General features: G+C 42.9%; 1 protein-coding gene across 1 annotated transcript; it reads right to left on the reverse strand.

The window, feature by feature from the left end:
* Positions 1–5,573: 5,573 nt before the first annotated feature.
* Positions 5,574–8,656, reverse strand: LOC138621336 (chymotrypsin-like elastase family member 3B). Its single transcript, XM_069699332.1, has 8 exons — positions 8,614–8,656; positions 8,397–8,485; positions 8,219–8,316; positions 7,699–7,827; positions 7,282–7,418; positions 6,173–6,315; positions 5,918–6,070; positions 5,574–5,767 (listed from the first exon to the last, which is right to left on the reverse strand). Exons 1-8 carry the CDS (start codon positions 8,654–8,656, stop codon positions 5,750–5,752), a joined length of 810 nt encoding a protein of 269 aa, XP_069555433.1. The 3' UTR covers positions 5,574–5,749.
* Between the last annotated feature and the right edge of the window lie 14,371 nt (positions 8,657–23,027).

Here is a 23,027-nt window from a genome sequence, read left to right on the forward strand (position 1 = left end):
CACAGCTGTAACATGAACACAGGTTAAAACCAGTGTAGTGTATACCATGATCTGATCCATTATCTTCACACAGGTCCGATGACTCACACACACAACCTCACTCTCTCCCACTCACACACACATGCCCAGGTTTACAGCTCCTTAGATAACACATGCATGCACACACACACACACACACACACACACACACACACACACACACACACACACACACACACACACACACGCACACGCGCACACGCACACACGCACACACACACACACACACACACACACACACACACACACACACACACACATATGCTTGCGCGTGCACAGGTTTATTGCTTACTGTATTAGTCTAAGTTTGAAATGAGATATGGTGAAGATATGGCTGTAACAACATAGCATATTACATCTAAAATAAATGGTGTGAATAGAAGTAAATGATTAAACCAGAGTTACTCCCAAAGTGCAATAAAAAAAAAATCCCTGCAGATATAATGCAGAGCTTATAAAAAGGGTTCACTGAGTTGATGGCAGAGATTATTGTTGTTATTATGATGTGTATTTAGGATGAAATTCTTGTGTTAGTTTTCCATGTAACTAAATGTCAAAAGTTTTTCTGTAGTAAATCTGAGATTTTAATCAGTTTTTGCTTCTGAAAAGCTTTAAGCGTTCACAATGCATTTAATGTACTTTAGTTTTGTAGTTAATTTTATGTTTGCCCTAGATTTTGATCCTTTAGCTGCACATCAAGCCTGTCAATGCTCTTCTTCTGTCCCTTTCATCTCTTTAAAGAGACAAACCTATACATAAAAACACACCAGTAATCTCTGCCACAATTGAAATTATTTAAAAAATATATAACTATGTACAACGTATCACTGTTATTTCACATTGGCTTAATTTGCCTCAGTGGCGAATGAAACTGATCTTGTAGCTTGTAGCTTGAAAACAACAGCTCATAACCAGCAGTCAATCATTACAGTGCATTGCTCGACTGCTACGCAACCAATGAGGTGATTGCAGCTGCAGGCAGGGTCAGGTGCTCGGTGTTCAGCAAAACAACTGCAGCTACAAATACCTTCACTGAAACACATTCCCGCCATAAAGATTCTGTTGTCCAGAAACACAACAGGATGAAATGCGATGTTCTAAATACAGATACAAAGATTAGACTGCAAGATCACTTGCACTTTAAACATGCAATAGACATAAAGAAAAACATTAACAAAACAGCTCACATTGCTGATTTTAACAGTAAAAGCAAATACGAGCTGAAATTATGTCAAACATGAAAAACGTGCCAAATTTTAAACCTGGTTTTGAATGTAAATTCATTCTCTCTTTTTTTTCTACGTCCTGAAAACTAAAAATATGAATATTATTATATTAAAATATTACTAAATATTACATTTCCAAATTTTCTAAACTTCCAAAGTAGCATTGCATTAATAACTCTGTGAATAAACTCTAATAATAATAATAATTCTTAATTAATTTAATTAATTTATCTCTGTCACTGATCACATACAACATGAACCTCAACCCTACCACATAAAACCTAATTAAATATATTTATAAAACTGATATATGACCAATATTTTCCTCTTGGTCCTTTTGTCTGATGAGGGCAGTAAATCACCAGTAGATTATTAATTATTTCATTAAATATTACATTAATGTATTTCATGAGGCGTCGTATTCAGCTGCTTTTGTTAGTTTGTAGATAAAGGACATAAAAGACAGGTGCCGTTCACAATTAGATGATGATTAATTAATTATCTATTTATCTTACTGATAATTGTTTGTTTGTTTACACTTCTAGAGCCTCAGCTTCTGGGCAGTTATGAGTAATATTACGTGTAATGTGTATTTGATCTGTGTTTCTGGCTCCGGCCTCGAACTCTTCTCGGTGTATACAGTAGTGGAGAGCGTGTCACATATTAAGATGCCCCTTATAGAGGCTATGTGTTCCAGTTAGTTAGTCATTGACTAACCCATTGGGTTTAATGCAATCCTTTCTCCCCATGTGATTTCAGGAGACCCACATGTGGAGATCAGCTAAAATTTACCTTTGACCTTTGGAATGCTGCTTTCATTGTCCCTCCACCCACATGCTAATCAAAATACCTCGTGGTCATACCTGTAATTATGTATTGACTAAACTGTCCTTTAAAAACACCCCTTTTCTTCTTCTATTTTTAAAATCTGTGTACTTTAAAATCGTATTACCCCTCTTCTTCCAGTATTAGACAGTGGACAGTAATGTCCTTCTGTAACCCATCTGAATTGCTTGGTTTTCTTTATGGGATTTGCTAAGTGTCATAGTCCATGATTGCCTGCAGGGTTGCTGAGGTGATATCACTGATCTGCAATGCTGGCACAGTCCACAGAGGGTCAAGCAGTTTGCCCGTAGAGTGGTGGCCGCCCTGTAGTACTACGCTGTGTGTCGGCTGTGATGTGATCTATAAAACCATTAAAGCGCAGCTGTTAGATCTCAATCAAACTGGTTAAATCAGTGAGGGCGGTGAGAGCGAGCAGCTATCAAGGTTACGACCAAAGTGACACGGTAATTGGATGTGATGGAAGGTCGGTGTCTTTCCATAGGTTTGATCTTTGTATTCTGAAGAGACTAAAACAAGAACAGCATGTTTGAATTGGCCTGGTAGGTCAATGGCAGTGATAATAACGTCATGCACATTCACTTTTAACAGCATGTAGAGCCCATGTTGATTGAAATAAATAAAAAACGCCATCACATCTTCCAAAATTTAACAGAGACTTACAACATGATGCCAGGATGTTTGTACTGCACTGAGTGAGACCCTGCTGCCTCCACATGGCCACACTGTAAACTCAGCAGCTACAGTTCATTACTTTGAAATCAACTGGAGAACACACGGAGCACAAATGTCCATCACATCTGATGGAGTGCAGAGTGTCACACCTGCAGCAGAATCCTCTCTCTTTGATGTTACATGTTGTAGTTTATTGTGTCTGAAGCACGAAGGCGGTGTTGAGTATCAGTCGGGGTCCCGTGATGTTCTTAGACACCGAGAAATAATCACTGACAATTCAAACAGTGTCACCGAATATGGGGCAATGATCCAGCAGGAGAGGTTATTAGCTTAAAGTATTCTAATGTTTGTTTATTTTTTAAGAAAAATTATATTTAAAACTGTATTTGAAATCACTTTTAGGTTTCAATTGATTGAGGAAAAAACACATTTTAATGAAATTAGTTGTTGTGCTTCCTCAATGGTACAAATATTTTAGAAAATGCAGCATAAACCTTCACTAATCCTATTGTGTTTAATTTTCCATGACAGAGACTTGGCACTACTTTTGCTTCATAATCTATGTTTGCATACTTTAGGAAAAATATAAACTTTTTACTTTAAAAATCTTTCTTAAAGTCAGTTGGTTGATCAGTGAGTATTTTCTCACTCCCATTTCTAAAACAAAAATTGCAGTTCGTTTATTTCAATGAAACTTTCCAATTTATGTTTTTGGTTGAACCCATTTATTTCTCATTTGGATACAATGTAAACTGACAGCAGGAAATACATTGAGTCAACAGCACATGTTTATGTGATCGATTATTCAGTTTTTCTAAGTTATCCAAGGTTTAATTTTAAGAGTATTTAAAGAACATGCTCTGATTAAATATCTTTGAAGCCCATAGTTGGAGGTCTTCACTTCAGGTTACATGTGGCACAGTGCCTGAGAGATGAACCTGGGGGGAACAAAACAAAAATAACATCAATACCTTGTTACGTCTCTCGGTTTTGATGGCTGGACAGTGGGGGGATGATATTCAAAAAGTCTTTAGTGAGTAAATTAAACAAGTGATTGGAACAAAAACAGGAATTTAAAATGACAATCCTCTATACATCTAATTCAATAAAAACAAGTGATATGTTATATGTTTGGTAGAGGTTACAGCAGTTTGGTCTTTCTCTGGTGTCTTCTGTCACCTGGATTAGGCTGCCGTGAAGTTCCCACGTGTACCAGCAGATGGGGACAGATTAATATCGAAAGGTTTGTGTTTATTTCAGAGTTGAAAGCAAAGCCTGCCTCACCAGTGTCGCTTAATGTTTACTTTCACACAGTCAACACAGTATCAGGCTCAGATCAGTTCTGTCTCATGGTTAGACAGCAGAAAAAAAAAGAGCTGTGTGTATCAGAAGCTAACCAGCACTATATGAGCCCCATTATTAGCCCCACCTTTACCAGCTGCAACATTATAGTGAGGTTACACATTCATGCATCAGCCATTATAATCAAATCTTATAATTTACAATATTTTACTTTTAGTTTTAGTTTTTGCGCTCACAAAAGTGCTTCTCCTAATGACAGAAAACAAAATCCTTTAGTCTACCAAGAACTCCAAAACAACGATCTTCATCGCAGCCCACAGCTCCTACAAGACTGCGAACACACAATTACAGAAGATTCACTGAAAGATTGAGTCCTCTTACAAGCAGAAAGATTCGAAAGGCTGCACTTTCATTTTCCAGAGAGAAACACAAAGACAAGCCTGAAACTCTCTTTTGGAAAGTTTTATGGACAGATGAGACCAAGTGGTGGAGACAGACAGGAAGTGCCTGCATGTTCCAATCTACTACACCTCGTCTTCTTACTGAAACATGGAGGAGGTCATGTAATATGGCTACTTCTGGAGCTGTGTGACTCAGAAAAAGAATAGTTCAGAGGCGTTCAGACAATTTTTGCAAAGCAGTTCCTCTAATCTGATTGGCCGGACCTCTATCCCGCAATGGAAGGTCTCAGATTGGCCACCAGATTTAAACCTACTGAGCATTTTCCTCGCTAAAAACAAACATCAACTTCTTGAAAAGCCTGGAGAAACATTTCCAAAGATAATACTAAAAGTTTGTTTACAAATCTGAAAAAAAAAGGAGATTCAACATTAAAATGGCTTTTTGTATAAAATGAAAATTGTGCAAAATAAAAGCTTTGGTATAAGCTTACTTGGGTCTTACAGTAAAACTTAAAATCAAATAACTTCAGTAGCAACGACATAGTTGTGAGCCTGTGAACCTTATGTGATCATGCTAAAAATAACAAACTGGATGTGTACTGTATTTGTCAAAAGTGGCTGACAAAGCTGCTGTTATCTGCTGCAGTGGACCACTGAGGCCGTGCATCAAGGTAACCTATTGCTGCTGTTTATCTGATGCGAAACGCCGCTTCCCCGACTCAGCTGCCACCAGCGTGCATCACGCAGCACATGTTCACCAGCACTTGGCTGACCTTGGCGGTGATTGATAGGAAATACTGATTCATAAGTCCTCTACATGCGCCAATGGGCAGCCATTCCTCTTTCTTCTTATCACACAGCAGGAAAGATGAAATATAAAGTGGTGGAGACGGAGAATCTTCCTCCACCTCGTATGTTAATAAAATGCAGATTTAGTTTTACTGTCACAAGGGATTGATGTTGTGTAGTTGACTTTGATTGGACTGGATGTGTGACAGTTTATAGGTGAAAAACACATGTACATGATATGTTGTGCTGCATCAACTCAGATTCCAGAAAAAACACCAGCATTTCAAGCATGTGGTTTTTAAGAGTTAATTTATTTTTCAAATGCAATGTATTGATTTGTGTTCTCATGTTTTTGGTGCTGATATAGAACTCCTTTTCTGACCCTGATGTGAAACCTGGATGTGAGTTCATACCAAATATTGACTTGGGATCTCATTATTTTTTGGAGCTGATCAGTTGACGTCCAGCAGATCCTCAGTATCGCATCATGATCTGAGGAAACAATATGATTTATTGACAGACAAAATGTTTTATTTATCAGCGATATTGGCTGCAGCTCATTTCTGTGCCTCCACAGAGAGACACGCACACATGTGAGATGTTACTGTGGATCAAACAGAGGAGGAAACGGGATTCATTTACCTCGCTGAGCCACTCTGTGAAGGCGGAGATGCGGGTGAAGACGGTGGGCTTTTTCACTTCATTGCAGACGCTGGAGGAAACAAAGCTGGTCACGCCCTGGACGTACCACCTACCATCCTGACCCAGACAGTTGAAGGGACCACCGGAGTCTCCCTGACAGAGACAGAAACACAGCATGAAGAAGCTGACCTTGTTCACAGCACGTCGTTCAAGTCTGATGTGTACAAGCTGCTTTCTTTATGATGCCTCACACACATTGCATCCAGAGACGAGGTCTCCTCCCGCACAGATCATGGTGCTTTTCACGTTGATGCCCCACCAGTCACTGCGGCTGCACATGCTGTGCTCCACCACGGGCAGCAAGGCCTGCTGCAGTTTGTCAGGCATAGGGCCGTGGCCTAACACCGAGAGGACAGAGCTGCTCAACACCATGCAAATAAATACATCTTTATGTTCATTACATGTGTCAAGCAATGTGGGCAAATTATTTCAAATCTGTAACCAATTATTCATTACTGTAACAGAGAAGCATAATTACGTTACTTCACTAATTACTCAGCAGCAAAAGCAATTGGTTACATTATCTGTCAGATTACTATTGTTAGGAAAGCTAACTCGATCCAAGGTACCTTGAAACCTTTCATGGAGCTAAATGAAACTTTTTGGAATTGCGATTTAACAACTAAGCCGTGCGAGGGATATACTGACCATCAACAGCTGGCTTAGTGTTAGCCCTCATGTACTACTATCCAGTTCTAAATGAAACTGATTTATGAATGCAGGCGTGTCCTTGGCTCATGTTAGCAAGCCAGTTAAGAACACGCAACATGTCATCAGGTTGGTGCTAGATTGGATCAGCCGGGGGAATCCACACTCCAAACCCTACGCTGCTGCGACTGATTGTTTAACTGATCAACTGGTCCCTAATCCTGAACCTAAATTTAACTCACCCACAATCTAACAACCAATCGCAGGTAGAGCGTCCCTCCAACTGATCCAATCTCGCACCAGCAATGTCATAAGACTTTGGATGCCCGATGCAATGGCCAAGCATTGTTTCTAGCCTCCAGGTTTGCTTGTGCCCACTGCATATGTGCATTAGTGTTTTCCCCTGTTCGGCCCATCCACACACTCACACTTAACCCATAAACTTTATACTGCAATGATGTCACAAAAATAACAGTCACTTTTCTGGGCAGTGTGACAGTTTCAAAAATATAAAACATAAATGGATTAAAAAATTATAATTTAAAGTCTTTGTTGAAGTCTTTGCTCAGCACTAGTTCAAAGTGCAAAACATTAAACAAACGGAACAATGTGATAAGTGACGAGATCTGCATTGTAAACGACAGATGTGACATTACTGTAAAGGTTGCCCCAGCCTGAGATGAAACAGGGGCTCCCGTGGGTGAGGATCTCTCCGGCCTGTGGAAGACAAGCCACACTAACGCTGTCAGTCATGATGGGGCTCTTATCCAGCTTCAGCAGGGCCATATCATTGCTTGGAGAAAAAACATCAGTATAGTTAGATTTCAACTGACAGGGGCAGTCGAACCTTTCAAACATGTCAGGACTTTGGTTTCAGATGGTTTTATGGTCTTTATAGATGATATTAATAACAGAACTTGTTGAATTTGTTACATTATATTGTACAAATATAATAGGTTACTTGTTATCTCTGCAGAGCAGTAAATTCAAAGTAAACAGTACTATTTATGCCCATTTAAAACTCACAAGAGATACTTTTTGAGTGCATATAAGAACAGTCAGAATATACTCACCCATCAGCCACATGGTCAATGTCCCACTTGGGATGGACAATGATGCGCAGGATATCTCTGACCTGTTCGGTGCCCTCCTGCTGGCTCATGTCATGCTCTCCTAAGACCACACGGTACACATCTCCTGGCCTGAAAGACAGTATCTATCATTTAAAAATGCATTGAGCAGCGTTATTTCCCTCATACACTGTTTTTGCCTGGTTTTTATGAAATTCTTGACTATGTCTGGCTTTAACCCTTTAAGCCCCAGAGGTCCCCAATTGGGGTCCATGGAGAAGACTTAGCAAAACTATTATTAAAATATGGCCATTTATACTGATATTTACACATCTGAACAAATCTCACAAGTGTTCCCTTTATTATTAAAAATATTTTTTTAATATAATTTTTTTTATTGTGTTTGCAGAGATATACTCTTTTTATTATGGGTATGCAATTTCTGAGCAGAGGCCTAAAAAATAGGTGTGTTTTTAAAAGGTTAAGCTCTCAACCTGTGATCACACAGTAGTGAGTTAGTCACCAGATGCAGTGTCCCGCAGTCAGCACCCAGCGAGGTCCAATCAGAGTCCCTCCACACGTGTGATGATAACGGCTGCCATGCTTCACCTGCAAGGAGATCTGAGAAAGAAACATGGAGAATTTAGGATATACAGTAATTCTAAATCATAGAATATGGTACATTAATGCATCATAGTGACCTGCCAAGGCCAGCTATGGGGACGAGCATCCTCTCCATTCACAACCCTGTTAGTGTTGGGCTTCAGGGCAGGTGTACCACATCCGAAAACTACAAACACACAATCATTGATTCTATAAGTGATGTTTATTTAGTACTTAATGTTCATGTCTGACAACTGTATTTTATAAGAACTGTGCTACTTTATCTCTGGCCTCTAACCAAGCCTAGCAACTCACCGTACACAGCCTGAAGCAGCAGGAGGACGAGTGTCTGCAGCATGTTGTCAGCGTGAGGTGTAGATTAGCACTCTGTCTCAGTTCAGTCTCTCTTATACTTGCTCACTCTGTCTGTCCAGCCAAATGCAGATCACACACTGAACCTGTGGAACTCTGTTATCAGCGTTCACTGCTGATTGTAGCTGAGAAAAAATGTCCTGTTGCACAGATGCATCACTTGGTCTGCTGCTGATGGAAAAAAGAGGTTTATCAAATGCTAGTGAGACAAACCTATAAATAGCCTGTGCAATTTATAAAAGATTGAAGGAGTACATGTGCTTACATACATATGACATGTCTGCACAGGTAATTTCCCAAGACATGACTGTGCTGTAAAATACGAATGGAGTATATCGTGTGACAAAGGTCATGTGACAGGTACGAAGTACAAAAGCGTTAAAATTTGTTTTAAGGAGCAGACTGGAGGTGGTCGGATGGATGAAACACCATATTTTGGGAGGCTGTGATGGGGATTTCTTTAAAGGACATAGAGAACACATCGGTGACATATGTTTTCTTAAACAATATAAAGAAAGAATACTCTTTTTTTTCAGAAGTCTTTATATGTCTCAGAGGTCCCTGAAGTGTGTCATTTAAGGTAATACCACAAAATACACCCACAAATGGTGCCTATCAAAAACAGCTCGCTTTATGTAGGAAATAAATTTGATTATAAAGAATCAACAAAACCATCTCTTCACACCTCCTGCAGTTTTTGTACTAGTTTAGGACTTAGTATGTTTCAATATTGACTCACAATGGGATGTATTTTACATTTCTGGAGGCAGAATTGGATAGCTTCAGTGAAATCCACTACTGGAAAAATATAAAAAGACAGACTTCACATTGCTGACACTAATTACACAGTGATCTCTGGAAAATGTAGTTCAACAGCAGCGAAGACATCTTATTACCAAGCACCCTGCCAAATAACCCCCAAAAAATAACCTCCCATACTGTTGCTAAGTCAATACTTTGCATATAGCTGCATGAGAACATGGATATAAAAAAAACCTCCGGCTTGGACAATCTGTTCCCGGAGTGAAAGTGTGTGAGAGTGAGAATGGAAGTAGCTGAGGAAACAGCTCAGGGTGAGTGAAGAAGAAAACTAGGCCGAGGCGGAGACGAGGGTTTTAGTGTCGTCAGCTGTCTCGGTGCTCAGTGTACTGAGAGAAATAAATTTTCTTCCCTGTGACCACAGAACCGGATAGCTTTGGGTTACCTTCAAGAGAAACAGTCCTGTAACAACTTTCTCTCCTTTAATAACATGTTATACATTCACGAAGGGGCCCGGGCTCCTGCTGAATCTGGAGCCAATTCTTCACGCCTTGCTCAGACAGTATCCTTTCCTCCTGAGGGAAACTAATATCACTCTCTGGAGAGGACAGCGTGCATCTATAAATTTCCCCTTTTAGGGACCAAGTCAAATCAATACTGACTCGACAGCTAAAAGGCTTTGCTTGTTTTCTTGCCGAGTTAAGATAATTCCCCCCACCAGATACGACATGAAGATTTATGGAGCAGACATGTGCTGTGTGTTTGCATAACACAGCAGTGACAGAAGTGTGAATAATGCTGATTAGAGCTGCAAAAACCCACAGCTCACAATGAATGCTGTTTACAGGAGGTCAGTCATATGGGACTGAGCATTTATTATGAATGAGTGTGTAAAGAACAGTAATTTTTTTTTAATTAAACTTAAAAACAATTGATGACAATTTTAAATCATTTTAATGTTGATGTACTGTTATTTAAAATGCAAATATTAGATTTTATGGCAGAACTTTAAATCACAGAGACAAATTGTACTTATGCCATATGCTATGTAAGATTAGGGGCTAAATACTAACATGAGAATACCATGCTCACACTAACATAATAATGTTTAGCAGTAATGGTGTTTTCCATTGCTAATCCCAAAAGGAACCCGTGAGCTCATGGTTATGTTAAGTCGTGCTCAGTGTTTGAGTGGTTAAGTTGTTAGAAACACTGCTGATAGGCAACAGCAACATGGACGCCATCTAGATGTCACAGAGGTTAACAGTTTAGCAAGTTAGTAGGTGTGTAAGCATGTATGGTAATGCAGGACATGCAAAGGCATAATTATGGAGGAAGAAAATTTGGCTGTTGGAAGCTGAGACATACTATAGGCAGACGTACTGAGACGTACTATATAAGAAAAACTCTATACAATTAAAATTACAAAGTTTGAACTAACCATCAATTACAAATTTTAAATTAAAACTGCAAGCAGTGATGTACGGGCCCTCGCACTCCGGCGCGCCGCTTCCTCCCCGAAGCCGTCTCCCGGACGTGCAGCGCGCGAGGGACCGGGTATACCCGCTTAAAGTTGCTATTTTTGTCTCGTTTCCTGTCTCCAGCAGGGGGCGCTGGCGAGCCGTTTGGCCACGCCGACTCGCAAAACACATCAGATGTATCGTCTTACCACGCCGGATGTATGTCACATGTTTCGTGAGGTGTCAACCATCCTTTGACCTTAAACATCAACTTCCTGTGTCACGGCGAGACATCAAACTTTGCCGCATCGTCACGGCGACGCCCATTGACAAAGTCGAACGAATGTCTCAATATATCATCAACTACATGTTTAGGTTATTGTGACCCGACTTTAGGTTCATGGGATCAACCAGCTCGACGGAGAATGTGAAAGTATGAAAAGTGTCATTTCCAGTGGCCAACAGGGGGCGCTATGACTATGAGCGAATATTACCACGCAGGGGTCTTCAGGCTGTTATCATACCTGTGATGTTTGGAGAAGGTCGGTCCATGTACATAAGATTTAAAGAAACTCGTAGTTTCATGGCGAGACCTCAAAATGGCCGCCACGCTACGGGCACACACATCGACGAAAACAAATTATTTATACAATTTTTAATTCCAAACATGTTTTCTGTCCATAGAAACTAAATTCAAGTCGGTCCGACAAAATCCCGAGGACTACTTCGACAAAGTACAACGTGTCAGAATCGCCCAAAATGGCGACTCATTTCAAAATGGTGGACTTCCTGTCGAGTTGAAGTAACGGTCCAATGTAACTTTTTTGCTCGTCGAGGTGTGACACACGTGTCCACCGGATTTGGTGAATTTAGGTAAATGTGGCCGCCGGGGCATCTCTGTAGGGGGCGCTCTAGAGGCGTTTGGCCGCACCCACTCGCGACTCCACTAGAATACGAAATGTTTCGCCGGGAGACATGTGTGTCTCCACTTTCATGAGTTTTTGAATATGATAAATCCAAAAAGGAAAATCACTTTACGTAAGGAGAAGAACGACCAAGAACATTTTTACGAAATACAATAAGGCTTTCGTACCGATGCTCGGTGCTCGGTGCGAATGAACTTCCACGGCCTCTAGCATTTCTGAAAAAAATGCAATAAAAGCGGAACACGGCCCCATTCGAAGTCACCCACATGTGGCACACCACACCCAAAAATGTGACCACATTTGTGTTCATTTGTAATTTGATTTGTCAAGGTTTAATTTTTAGCAGCTCAATGTCCATGATATCAGCCTGGGGGAGGGATTAGTAATTACAAAATCCCTTTTCGTCTCGTAGACTGTATAAATAATAATAAAGTATGCAGCAGCTCGGGGGGAATCGTTGGAGCAGCTTCACCCAGGTCGCTTCAAGGTGGCGCCACCGCCGACGAGTGTGTCTTCATTACTGCAAACCTTCGCCTGTCCCGCATGTGAAATACTGGGTAAAAACTGCAAAATGCTCAGTTTGGGGAACCAAGTTGTAGTTGTGATAGTTTAAAGGCGGACATGTTACTGTTTGTGATATGCAGGTCTGTTATAAGTGTGGAGGTCGGGTCCAATTTCATACAGCTGAATGTAACTTGTTTTAAGTACAGTTGAGTGTTTCTATAAATTGCATCTGTATTTATACCTCCTCTGGTATAAATGCATCTGCATGTGATCGGTTTAAAAACATCTAAAGAGGCATCAGATGCCTGGCCCTCTGGATATAATAGGCGTGCAGCATGCGCAAATGGATCACAGCCTACAGTGAGGAAAGATATGGCTTAAACGGGGCTCTTCATGAAACGTAAACAGTATAAATGGTGCAACAATTTTTCTTAACACAATGTTTTTGGCTGTGACGAGTGTTGACAGCTCTAGTGGTGGTTAAAGGCTGTGGAAGACAACAATTTACCAAATGTTGGAATTAACTGTGAAACTGTTGACTGGTTTTACTCATCGCAGACATACGTTGTCATTTCAGACCTCGCGAAGATCAAATTTAGTGAGAAAAACACCCCGAAGTCTCTGTCAGTAATACGGCTCATGATAGAAAACGGTTACACAACTGGTGTATTTATGGCGAATAATAAATATGATGGTGTACGTATGCCCGGTTATTGTTTTGCAACATGAAGTTTGATCTGATTTAATCTGCGAGCTTGTTCACTAATAGTTCCAACGTGTCGAAAATAATGAAAGTGTTAATTTCTTTGGATGCATTTATTGAAGAAATGACAGATAACTGGACTTTCTGACACGTATACACTGAAGACACAGTAGGTAACTAGGATAAAGACTGACACAGCACACACACACACACACAGAGATGTATATTTTGAATGCTTTATTTGAAGTTAATAATAAGATGCAATCTGGAAGATGAACTGAGCGCTCCGTGCTGAACTTTACCTCCATCCCGCAGGGATTTCAGTTTCTTGCTGTGGTGCCGTCGTTCCTGGGACTCGTAACAAATAGTTCAGCGTCTTGCTTTAGCGTGCCACTATTTGCTCATTAGCACTGAATATAGAGCCTAATGTGAGGGTGAGGGTTTGTTAGTTTTGCTGGTCTTATAATACAAGTCAAACAGTTGTAACTTCATACTGACGGGGACACAAATGTACAAAATTCGTGCTATTTGCACCATTTGAGACAAATCAACGCTGCTGTCCATAAAGCCTAACAAGTCCAGTCATGTCTTACTTTGTCAGGAAATGATTTTGGCATCATATTAGAATACTTTTTGTAGCATGAAATATTTAGATTCTAATAAAATGTCTGGAAAAATATAGTTTGGTATAAAATTATACGAGCTGATCTTAAACTGCCTGCAGCTACAACCTTTTTATTGTCTTTTTTATTCTTTTGAGAATTTTTTTTTTTCCCATCAAGCCATTGTTCTGCTGAACTATGTAAATCGATATTTCCAAAGAGAAATACAGTTAGTCACAGAAGCAGGTCTGCTCTTTATTCGGCGGTAGCTCAAGACAGAGATAAATTATCCGAGAGCAGCCAGCACAGTTTAAGGCCAAGTATATATCTCCCAAGGTTTTCAGATATGTCAGAAATCTGACTGCAGCAGCCTGGAGACAGAGGAAATGATGCCAATTAGACCTCTGAAACATAAATCAAACTTTACTGCTCTGTCACATCAAGTGGCCAATATTCCGTTTCTAGCCACTGACGGTCATTAATAGAAGGCATGAAATAGGCTGAATAAATGCACAGCACATGTGTTAGTTCATCATATCACGTTTCACCTCAAGAGAGGATAAATGTGATACAGGAACATTGCATTATTTTTTTGAAAACCATACAGTGATTCTTTTTTTTTTCTTTTTTTTTCCCAGAAGAGCAGAATATGCGGGATTATAGGCATGGATGAGAAGACTGATGCTTCCCATGTCACATACCTTAACATGAGATGTTTTTATTAGCGGTCAGCAAAAATACTTTTCGAAATTTGAAATTCGCATTTCAACCAGGCGCTGGCAAAAACAGGAGAAATAAGAAAGAATGGTAGTTGTGTATACTAATAGATTTTAATAATAATAATAATAATAATATTTGAACAACTATTCGAATATTCAAAAATCATGTCCCATCCACAGTTTTTATAGGTTTTTTTTTATATAAATAAATAAAAATACATGATATGTTAATTAATAAAGTTTCAAGGTGTTGGTATATGTTTTATTAACTTTAGATGGAGCCAGGTTTGTTGTTTGTTTCATGGTGTGGTGCCAAGCTAAGCTAGTGTGGCACACCCAAAAAATGTGACCACATTTATGTTAATTTATGACTTAATTTGTCATTGTTTATTTTGAACGATTTATTATGTAGAACATGATCTTAGGGATTTAAATAACAATCTAAATAATACAGAATGTAATCTAAACATATGGACAGTACAGAGGGACAGTAAAGAATTGCAGCGCCTAGCTTTAGGGTGTGACTCCCGCTCACTCCTCAGGTGTAATCTGGAAGAAGGACTGACCGCCTCTTGTCTTCATTGCTGCTGAACTGTACCTGTATCCTACAGCTACAGCCAATGCTCACTCTTGGGAAACAATACTGTATGTGCACGCAAATTTTTGTAAGGCTTTGTGAAGTTATGTTGCGCGTGAAAGTGTAAATATGTAGTTTAGAAATCCGCGACAGTCTCGAGCCGCGAGTTTAGCCTTAGCAGGTAACGCGGGTTGTTTGTACCTGAGTGTTGTCTTGCAGGAACAAGAGGAACTAAGTCTAGTTATCTACTTTCACAGTCATTATTTGGGCTCTCACACTGCTGTTAGTTACAGAAAGCGTTCATTTGTTTCAGTGCCTTGTGAATAATTATATTTTGAAGAGTTAGAAGTTAGTTTATATGAAATGTTAACTTGTGAACGTAGACAAATGTATGTTGTAGATTGAGAGTTTTGTCTACTACACTGAAGATGAGTTTAAAGCACGTGTGTACAATGTGAGTAATTTTAGTTCAGAACAAGTGCCCTGAGTTTCAGAACAGGGATAAAGAGAGAATCGCACATTAGTTAATGGTTAAAGATGCTGTAAAGTAGAAATGAAAATGAGTTTTAAGTTCATCACACCACAGAAGTATGGGTTGTTAACTACCCATCCAAATTTGAATGAAAAAAAACACAGACAAGTTTGTTAAATTAGGCTTTGAAATCGTGAGATAATCATCAGTCTTCTCTGCTCTGAGACTGGGGGGGGGGCGTGTCCTGAAGGAGCTGAAGCTCCGCCCACTCGCTGGAAGGTGTTCAGTGTTCTGCATGACAGTCCTGTATAATATATATTGTATATTATATAATATTATTATTTTGGTTTATTTCCAGGAAACACAAGGTGACAGCCCAGCAAGCAGGAAAAGCCAAAGAAGACACAGCAGTTCCACTGTTTAGAAGATTAGATGAGCTGGGGGGGAGGTACCCCGGCGTGCTGCTACCGCTTCGTTAGCCCGGCCACCATCCGGGACAGGCCCTCGGAGCCCTCGGAGCAGGTGAGGACGCTCATGAGGACCTGCCCTCATTGCCGACGTTAGTGACCCAGGCGGCCGTGTCGGAGGCGGTACCGGCGAGCTACTTTGTCACCTGAGCGGAGAGAGAGAGAGAGAGAGAGAGAGAGAGAGAGAGAGAGAGAGAGAGAGAACTGTAAACACTCTGAGCAGCTGGAATAATAAAAACAAGACAGATGAAATGCCGATAAACTCTCCATCTTTAAGACGGATCCGAAGGTGGACGTGATCCTGGCCTTGTACTCGTCCATCCGCGTCAGCACGTCAGACGGGGGACGGCACAGGGGGCATCTGGGGAGGCGGTTGGAACTCCGCCCTCACCGAGCACAAGGCCGGGAACTGCTCGCACACGCCGAGGTACCGGATCGCTCTCCGCATCCAGGTGCCTGAGTGCTGCTCCCGCAGGGTGTCGTGCAGCCGAGCGGCACTGTTGCTGAGACTGCGACGCCTCAGCTGCCCGACCAACCCCCTGGTCGCAGGACAGCCTGCAGAGAGAAAACGGCGGCGTTACACGCGGCTTCGTTTGCATCGCAAACATGTCTTACTTGTTCGTGAGTACAGCCGGGAATTGGCCAGCTGCCTGATGATGCCCTGCTACCACCCTCCGACCTTCTTGCACCGACGGCACTCCAAGTACTCTGTGGCCATGAGGTACCAGCCGTCGATGTCCAGGACCCTCCGGATGGTCCTGTAGAGCCCAGCCTTCGTCAGGGACCCGGTGCACAAAGGCTGGGGGCACGCCAGCTGCAGGCGCCAGATGCGGTGCGGCATCCACAGAAACAGCCGGCATGCGAAGAAGGGTTCGGAGGAAGCGGGAGGCCGGTTGTAAACTGGCCGGGTTTGGGGAGGGTACCACCACAGGTTCAGGTCGCCGGTGAGCCGAGACCTCCCCGAGCTGTTCTTGGAAAACAGCACCCGGCCGATCCGCTGCTGCTGCTCCGCAGTGAGAGCCGCTCGCCAGGTCCCGGGCAGCAGCTGGAGAGAGAGACAACGTACAGCCGTTTTAATACCCGAGGGGGGCAGCCGGAGAGTCTACCTGTACTCTCTGATGCCTCACCTCTGCACTGTCAGCAGGCGGCGGGGGGAGGGAGGATAGCTACCCTGGTCGTCTCCTCCACGGCGGCGGGAGCCTCTGCCACGAGGAGCGCTGGAGGTTGCAGGGGGTCGTCCGACTCCTGCGATGCCTCCAGCAGCTCCTCGTCGGTGGGCTCTTCAGGAGGAGGAGGAGGAGGAGGAGGATGCTGGAGGAGCGAGAGAGGACGGGCCTGTACGTCTGAGGCTGAAAGAAAGGGATTCAAACATTTGATCAAAAGGACAAAAGGACTAAAGCAGGACGGAGTTGAGGAGACACAAGGAGCAGAGCACCACGTGATGGAAACTGATGATACCGCACTATGGGGGATACAAGAGGAGGTGGCGGAGGAGGAGGAGGAGGGCTGGTTATGTGGTTAAATAAAGAAAAGAATGATGAAGAAAGGGTTTCTCTACCTGATGACGGTGGGTCAGGTGACTGGAAGTTAGTGATCCAAAAGTTTTAAATTCAACCCAGACTCACCCGGTCGTCTCCTGTTCTGCTGTGTGATCACAAACATTTAAAAAGACGAGTCAACATCGATTCAAGCCGTTCTGTTACAGACAATGTGCTGCGTGAATATTCATTTATTGGTACTTACACTCTTCGATGCCAACTACCGCCCTGACCAGTTCTTCATCTGAAGGCTCCTCGCATGGTGTCGAGAGAAGAGCTGGTCTGGAGGAGGCTGTAAATAAATACACAGAAATGTAAAAGAAACTGAAAAAGAGTTTGACTCCATTCAGGCTGAACTGCAGCTTGCCTGGAAATGCACGCTTAGTAACCACGAGCTTCTTCACTTTGGCCTGCATTTCCACCGCAGACAGAGAACGCCGCCCAGAGACGAAGGCTGCAAGAGCCGGAACAAGAGTCCTAGAATAAAAAGAAGTGAAACACAACATGTGAAATGTGACCAATAGTAACATGTCGTTGGAAAGGTTGTGCATGATGAGCCATCTGCAAATTCAAACACATACTTGGATGAACTCTTGGCCCCGCGACTTCCAGCCGGGACAGAGGCGGCGGCGGTGGTGCTGATGCTGCTGGGGGGGGGGCGGCAGCAGCACTCGCACTCTGTCTGTCTCTCTTTTTGATGTAGCGGACGGCGTTCTCCATCTGCGTGCCTGGAGTTGGCGCCTTCCTCCGGAGGTAGTTGACAAATCTGTGCGGACGAGAGACAGACGGATTAATTCAGGGCTTTTTTTACATGTTCGTGACTACGACAGATTTATTACGGTTACGATCCTACCGGATTTGTTTACGGTCCTCGGACTCGTACAGGTCCTGCATGGTCTCAAATTTGAAGTACCCGAAGCCAACGAGGGCCTGTCCCTCCTGGCCAGGCTGGAGGGACGTCACCCGCGCCTCCTCAAACGCCCGGTGGAACCTGACTGCCTCCACAAAGTCAGGGTAGGCAGAGGAAGGCGTCCTATGAGCATGCAATGCAAAGAAATGTTGTAACTGCTGTCAGGCTGCCTGTTGTGTCAATCGAGCTCAAAGACCATACCTTGTTGGCCATCAGAGGGGACTGAGACCTTGTCCTCTCTCGCTCCTTCTGGCAGGAGGCGGCCAGGCTGACCGAATAGCCCACGTCGTTCTCCAGCAGCCAGTGGAAGGTCTGGCCCTGGTACCGGCCAAACTGGACCTGACACCGGCTCAGCGCGAGGGTGGCGTTGCTGCTGTCGTCACCCTCGGAGATGACGTGGGCCTGCGCCTCGGCCTCCACCTCCTCCGCTGGTTTGGCCCTGTAGGCGGCCGGGGGTGTGGGGCTTGAGCCTCGGCAGAGGCCTTGAGGAGGAGCGTCCCGTTAAGGGCCTTCTTAAATGTAGGATGTTCCATCTAAACAGAGGACATAAATAGGAGTACAGTTTCATCTAATTCAACACACTGCTCAGCAGTTTGTCATAAATTAAAGAATATTCCATCACATAAAAGATAAAGCAATCTCACAGTAACGTGTACAACAACACGTGTTACTGGACAGAAAAGAAACACATGCAGATGTTTGATTGTTCAATTACACATTTATAAGAGACTGTTTTATACTCTACATAATAAATAGTCCCATGAACAGATGCAGATGATGTCCAGATGCTGTGTACTGTGTGTGTCCGCAGCATCGATGCCTTCATCATGCAGGAACTGCTGACACACTCCAGTCACATGAGGCCGAGCATTGTCCTGCATCAGAAGGAACCCAGGGCCCACTGCAGCAGCATATGGTCTTCAATGGGTCTGAGGATCTCATCCTGGTACCTAATGGCAGTCAGGGTACCTCTGGCTAGCACATGGAGGGCTGTGTGGCCCTCCAAAGAAATGCCTCCCCAGACCGTCACTGACCCGCCGCCAAACCGGTCACACTGGAGGATGTTGCAGGCAGCAGAACGTTCTCCACGGCGTCTCCAGACTCCGTCACGTCTGTTCAGTGTGAACCTGCTCTCATCCGTGAAGAGCACAGGGCGCCGATGGAGAAGCTGCCAATCTTGGTGTTCTCTGGCAAATGCCGATCGCCCTGCACAGTGTTGGGCTGTAAGCACAGGCCCCACTTGTGGACGTCGAGTCCTCGTACCACCCTCATGGAGTCTGTTTCTGACAGTTTGAGCAGAAACATGCACATTAGTGGCCCGCTGGAGGTCATTTTGTAGGGCTCTGGCAGCGCTCCTCCTGTTCCTCCTTGCACAAAGGAGCAGATAGCGGGCCTGCTGCTGGGTTGTTGTCCTCCTACGGCCCCCTCCACGTCTCCTGGTGGACCGGCCTGTCTCCTGGTATGTCCTCCGTGCTCTTGACACTGTGCTGACAGACACAGCAAACCTTCTTGCCACAGCGTGCATTGATGTGTCATCCTGGATGAGCTGCACTACCTGAGCAACTTCTGTGGGTTGGAGACACCTCATGCTACCTCTAGTGGTGAGGACACTGGTAAAATGCAAAAGTGACCAAAAATCATCCAGAAAGGACGAGGACAGAGAAATGGTCTGTGGTCACCACCTGCAGAACCGTTCCTTTATAGGGTTGTCTTGATAATTGCCTCATTTCCACCTGTTGTCAGTTCCATTTGCACAACAGTAGGTCCTGTAAATTGAACTGTATTTTCACAGTAAATCACTTGTGTACAGGTGATTAAGTGTACTTTATGTTGCTTATAATGGAATACTGTGAGAAGTACACTGAATATGTATTGTGCTAGTTGCGGTGAATGCATTTTTGTCAAGAACTTTAAGATAATCAGACTTTTTGACACTTGTACATTTCAGACAGTAGGAGGCTGTAATAGAGACTGCTGCAACACACAGTGGTGTTTATGTTGAATGTTTTTAAAAAAAAAAAATTTAAGTTAATAATAAGGTGAAATCTGGAAGAAGAACTGAATGCTTCGTGTCTTCATTGGTGCTGAACTTTACCTTTGTCCTGCAGGATATTCGTTTCTGTTGCTGTGGTACCATTCCTGGGACCCGTAACACTAGCAGGCAACTGGCACTGGCTTCTTAATAAAGAGAGGACCAAAATGGCCTGTAGGTGTTGAAGAAAGGCAGAATTGACTGATCATAAATTGAATGAAATAAACCTTTATGTTGACGACATAGTATGACTTTTCCTTTCATATTTGACATGCTGTAGCAAGACTTTTTTATTATCATATTTTTTCATATTTCGGAAGACATGATGTAGTATGACTGGTGCAGTGGTTAGAGCCGTTGCCTCACAGTGAGAAGTAACTGGGTTTAATCCCCACTTGAGGCATGCATGTCGGTTCAGAAAAAGTCCCACTCCAAAAAGTGATAAGAAATTCATACTGCATGTCGTCCAAAATGTTCAAAAAAATTCATACTATAGCATACTGTCCAAAAAGTGATAAAAAAAAAAAAAAAAGAAAAAAGAAAAAGACAGCATGTCCAAAAAGTGACCCAAACTTAATTTTTGTTTATACTATAGCCAGGGCGATGCAGCTAAGTTGATGTTTCGCTGTCACACAGGAAATTGATGTTTAAAGTCAAACAATGCTCCAAACCTCACAAAACTTGCATTGGGCACCAACTTCAATGAGTTTTTGAAGATGTTAAAGCTGCCAAAAAAGGCAATTTTTTTTTAAAGAAGAATAAGGAACGAGATTGACAAAAAAATGTGAATTGTGAGCGGGAATATGCGGACCCTCGCGTGCTGCACGTCAGGGAGCCGGGCGGCCCCGACCCGCTAGATCCCCGACGTGCAGCGTGCGAGGGCCCGCATATCACTGCTTGCAGTTTTAATTTTAGAATTACTATGCATGAGTGGTATCAATCATCTATTTGCAAGAAAGCGAATAAGCATATTTCTAAAAATGTCAAACCATCATTTCACTGAATTGGGTGTCATTCAAATTTGAAGGATTTCATATGATGATCAGTCAAATCCAATATCTTCCTGTTGCCCACCTCCTCCCTTTGGCACCATCCTTCTTCTCCCACCTCCCCGCTGCAGCGGACGCTTGCCGGTGATTGAGAAGCAGAGAGAAGTTTGCCTGAAGGCTGCAGTCAGAGATGATGCGGTCTCCAAGTAGCTCTGCGCCAGTTGTAGCCTTCAGGTTGTTGTTTTTTACATGCAATCTCGTTTTCTAACTACTCAGCCTCTGCCCCGCTCCTATCACTGCTCCTGCATCCTCTCAATCGGGATGGATGGGACGGGATTAATCCAATTATCGCAGCAGATGTTGGTTCTGAGTACTTTTTAAAACATTTACTCAGCCTTGAAAAATTGAGTGAGAGTAATTCTTTTTTCTAGTGATGGATTATTTCACACTTAGCTGCACAGTCTTTCTGTTAGAGACCGCTTCACTGGAGTTTAAGTGCTTTGTTCAGTGTGACTTCACCAGGAGAGCACTGTCTGATTTCAATTTCATTTCTTATACATACAAAGAATTAGGAATGTTAAACATCACTGTTGTTGTCTGTCTGTTTTGTATTTAGACGTCACTTTACATTTGGAGCGACTTGGCCACAGTTCTCAAGTTGAGGTCGTCTGGGGCTCACACCGGGAAGTTAACAGTGATATTCAAGCTTGTTGTCATAAGGTTTAAGTCACGGAAATAAAATCAAAGCCAAATTTGTTTTGCCCTCAAGTGTCTTGCTGAGATTCTGGGGTCGTTGTCAGATGGGAAGAGCAACTACAAAGTAAATGTCTTTGTTGTCTGCTATGAACCCTCAAGCCAGTAAAACAAAAAAGTAGAAGAAAAGGAGTGAGCCACTCATAACAAGGCGATTAGACCCCATTTTCATAATTGGCATTGATAGATGAAGGAAAGCTAAATCCAAATACACGTCGTCCCCGTCTGGGCCGAGCAGCTGGAGCTCCACAGACTCCTCAAAGGAGAATCTTCTTTAAACCATCATCATCTTTTATTTCACACTCTGTCTGACGATCCAACCGTAACACCTCGGACACCAGCCGGCGGTTTCAGAAACACAGAGTTTTCACTGTTAATCGACTCCATTTGGGCACCTCGAGGCTCCTGTGGCGAATCTAAGTTTGATTCATTGCCGCCCCGTTTTTTCCCCTCCTCTTCCTCCGCCTTTGCTCGCCTGCCACCTAACTAAAACCTTGTTGGTCAAATTAAAAACAGTTTAGCTCGCTGCACTGGCTTGTATCAGGAGCACGTGAACACAAAATGCTTTGTTGGTGTAAGACGGAGGCAGTGTGGGTATCTCCGCTCCTTTTAATCAGTTGCGGGGTTCAGCTGCGGGTCCTGATGTGATACAAGCATTTTATTAAGGAGATTGAAATTGAGAATTGCACTGTTTTACTGTGGAGTTCAGTTCTATCAGAATAAACGAGCATGTCGGCACATCTGGCTCTATGTGAGGGATTTTGATCCCGACGATGAAACACAATTTAACACTACGACAACCAAAACTGTAGTGACAGATGGAAATGAATGCCGTTAACGTGCAACATTTTAGAGTAACGCTTTTTGGCACCAACCTTTCAGAGGTGCCACCTGGTTATTGTGAGATTAAATTGAACCCAACAGATCCAAAATTCAGGGTACAAGA

This window comes from Brachyistius frenatus, unplaced genomic scaffold (genome assembly GCF_029030835.1).
Source record: "Brachyistius frenatus isolate BFR_SWC_R1_liver_20210118 unplaced genomic scaffold, ASM2903083v1 Contig_29, whole genome shotgun sequence".
NCBI lineage: Eukaryota > Metazoa > Chordata > Actinopteri > Embiotocidae > Brachyistius > Brachyistius frenatus.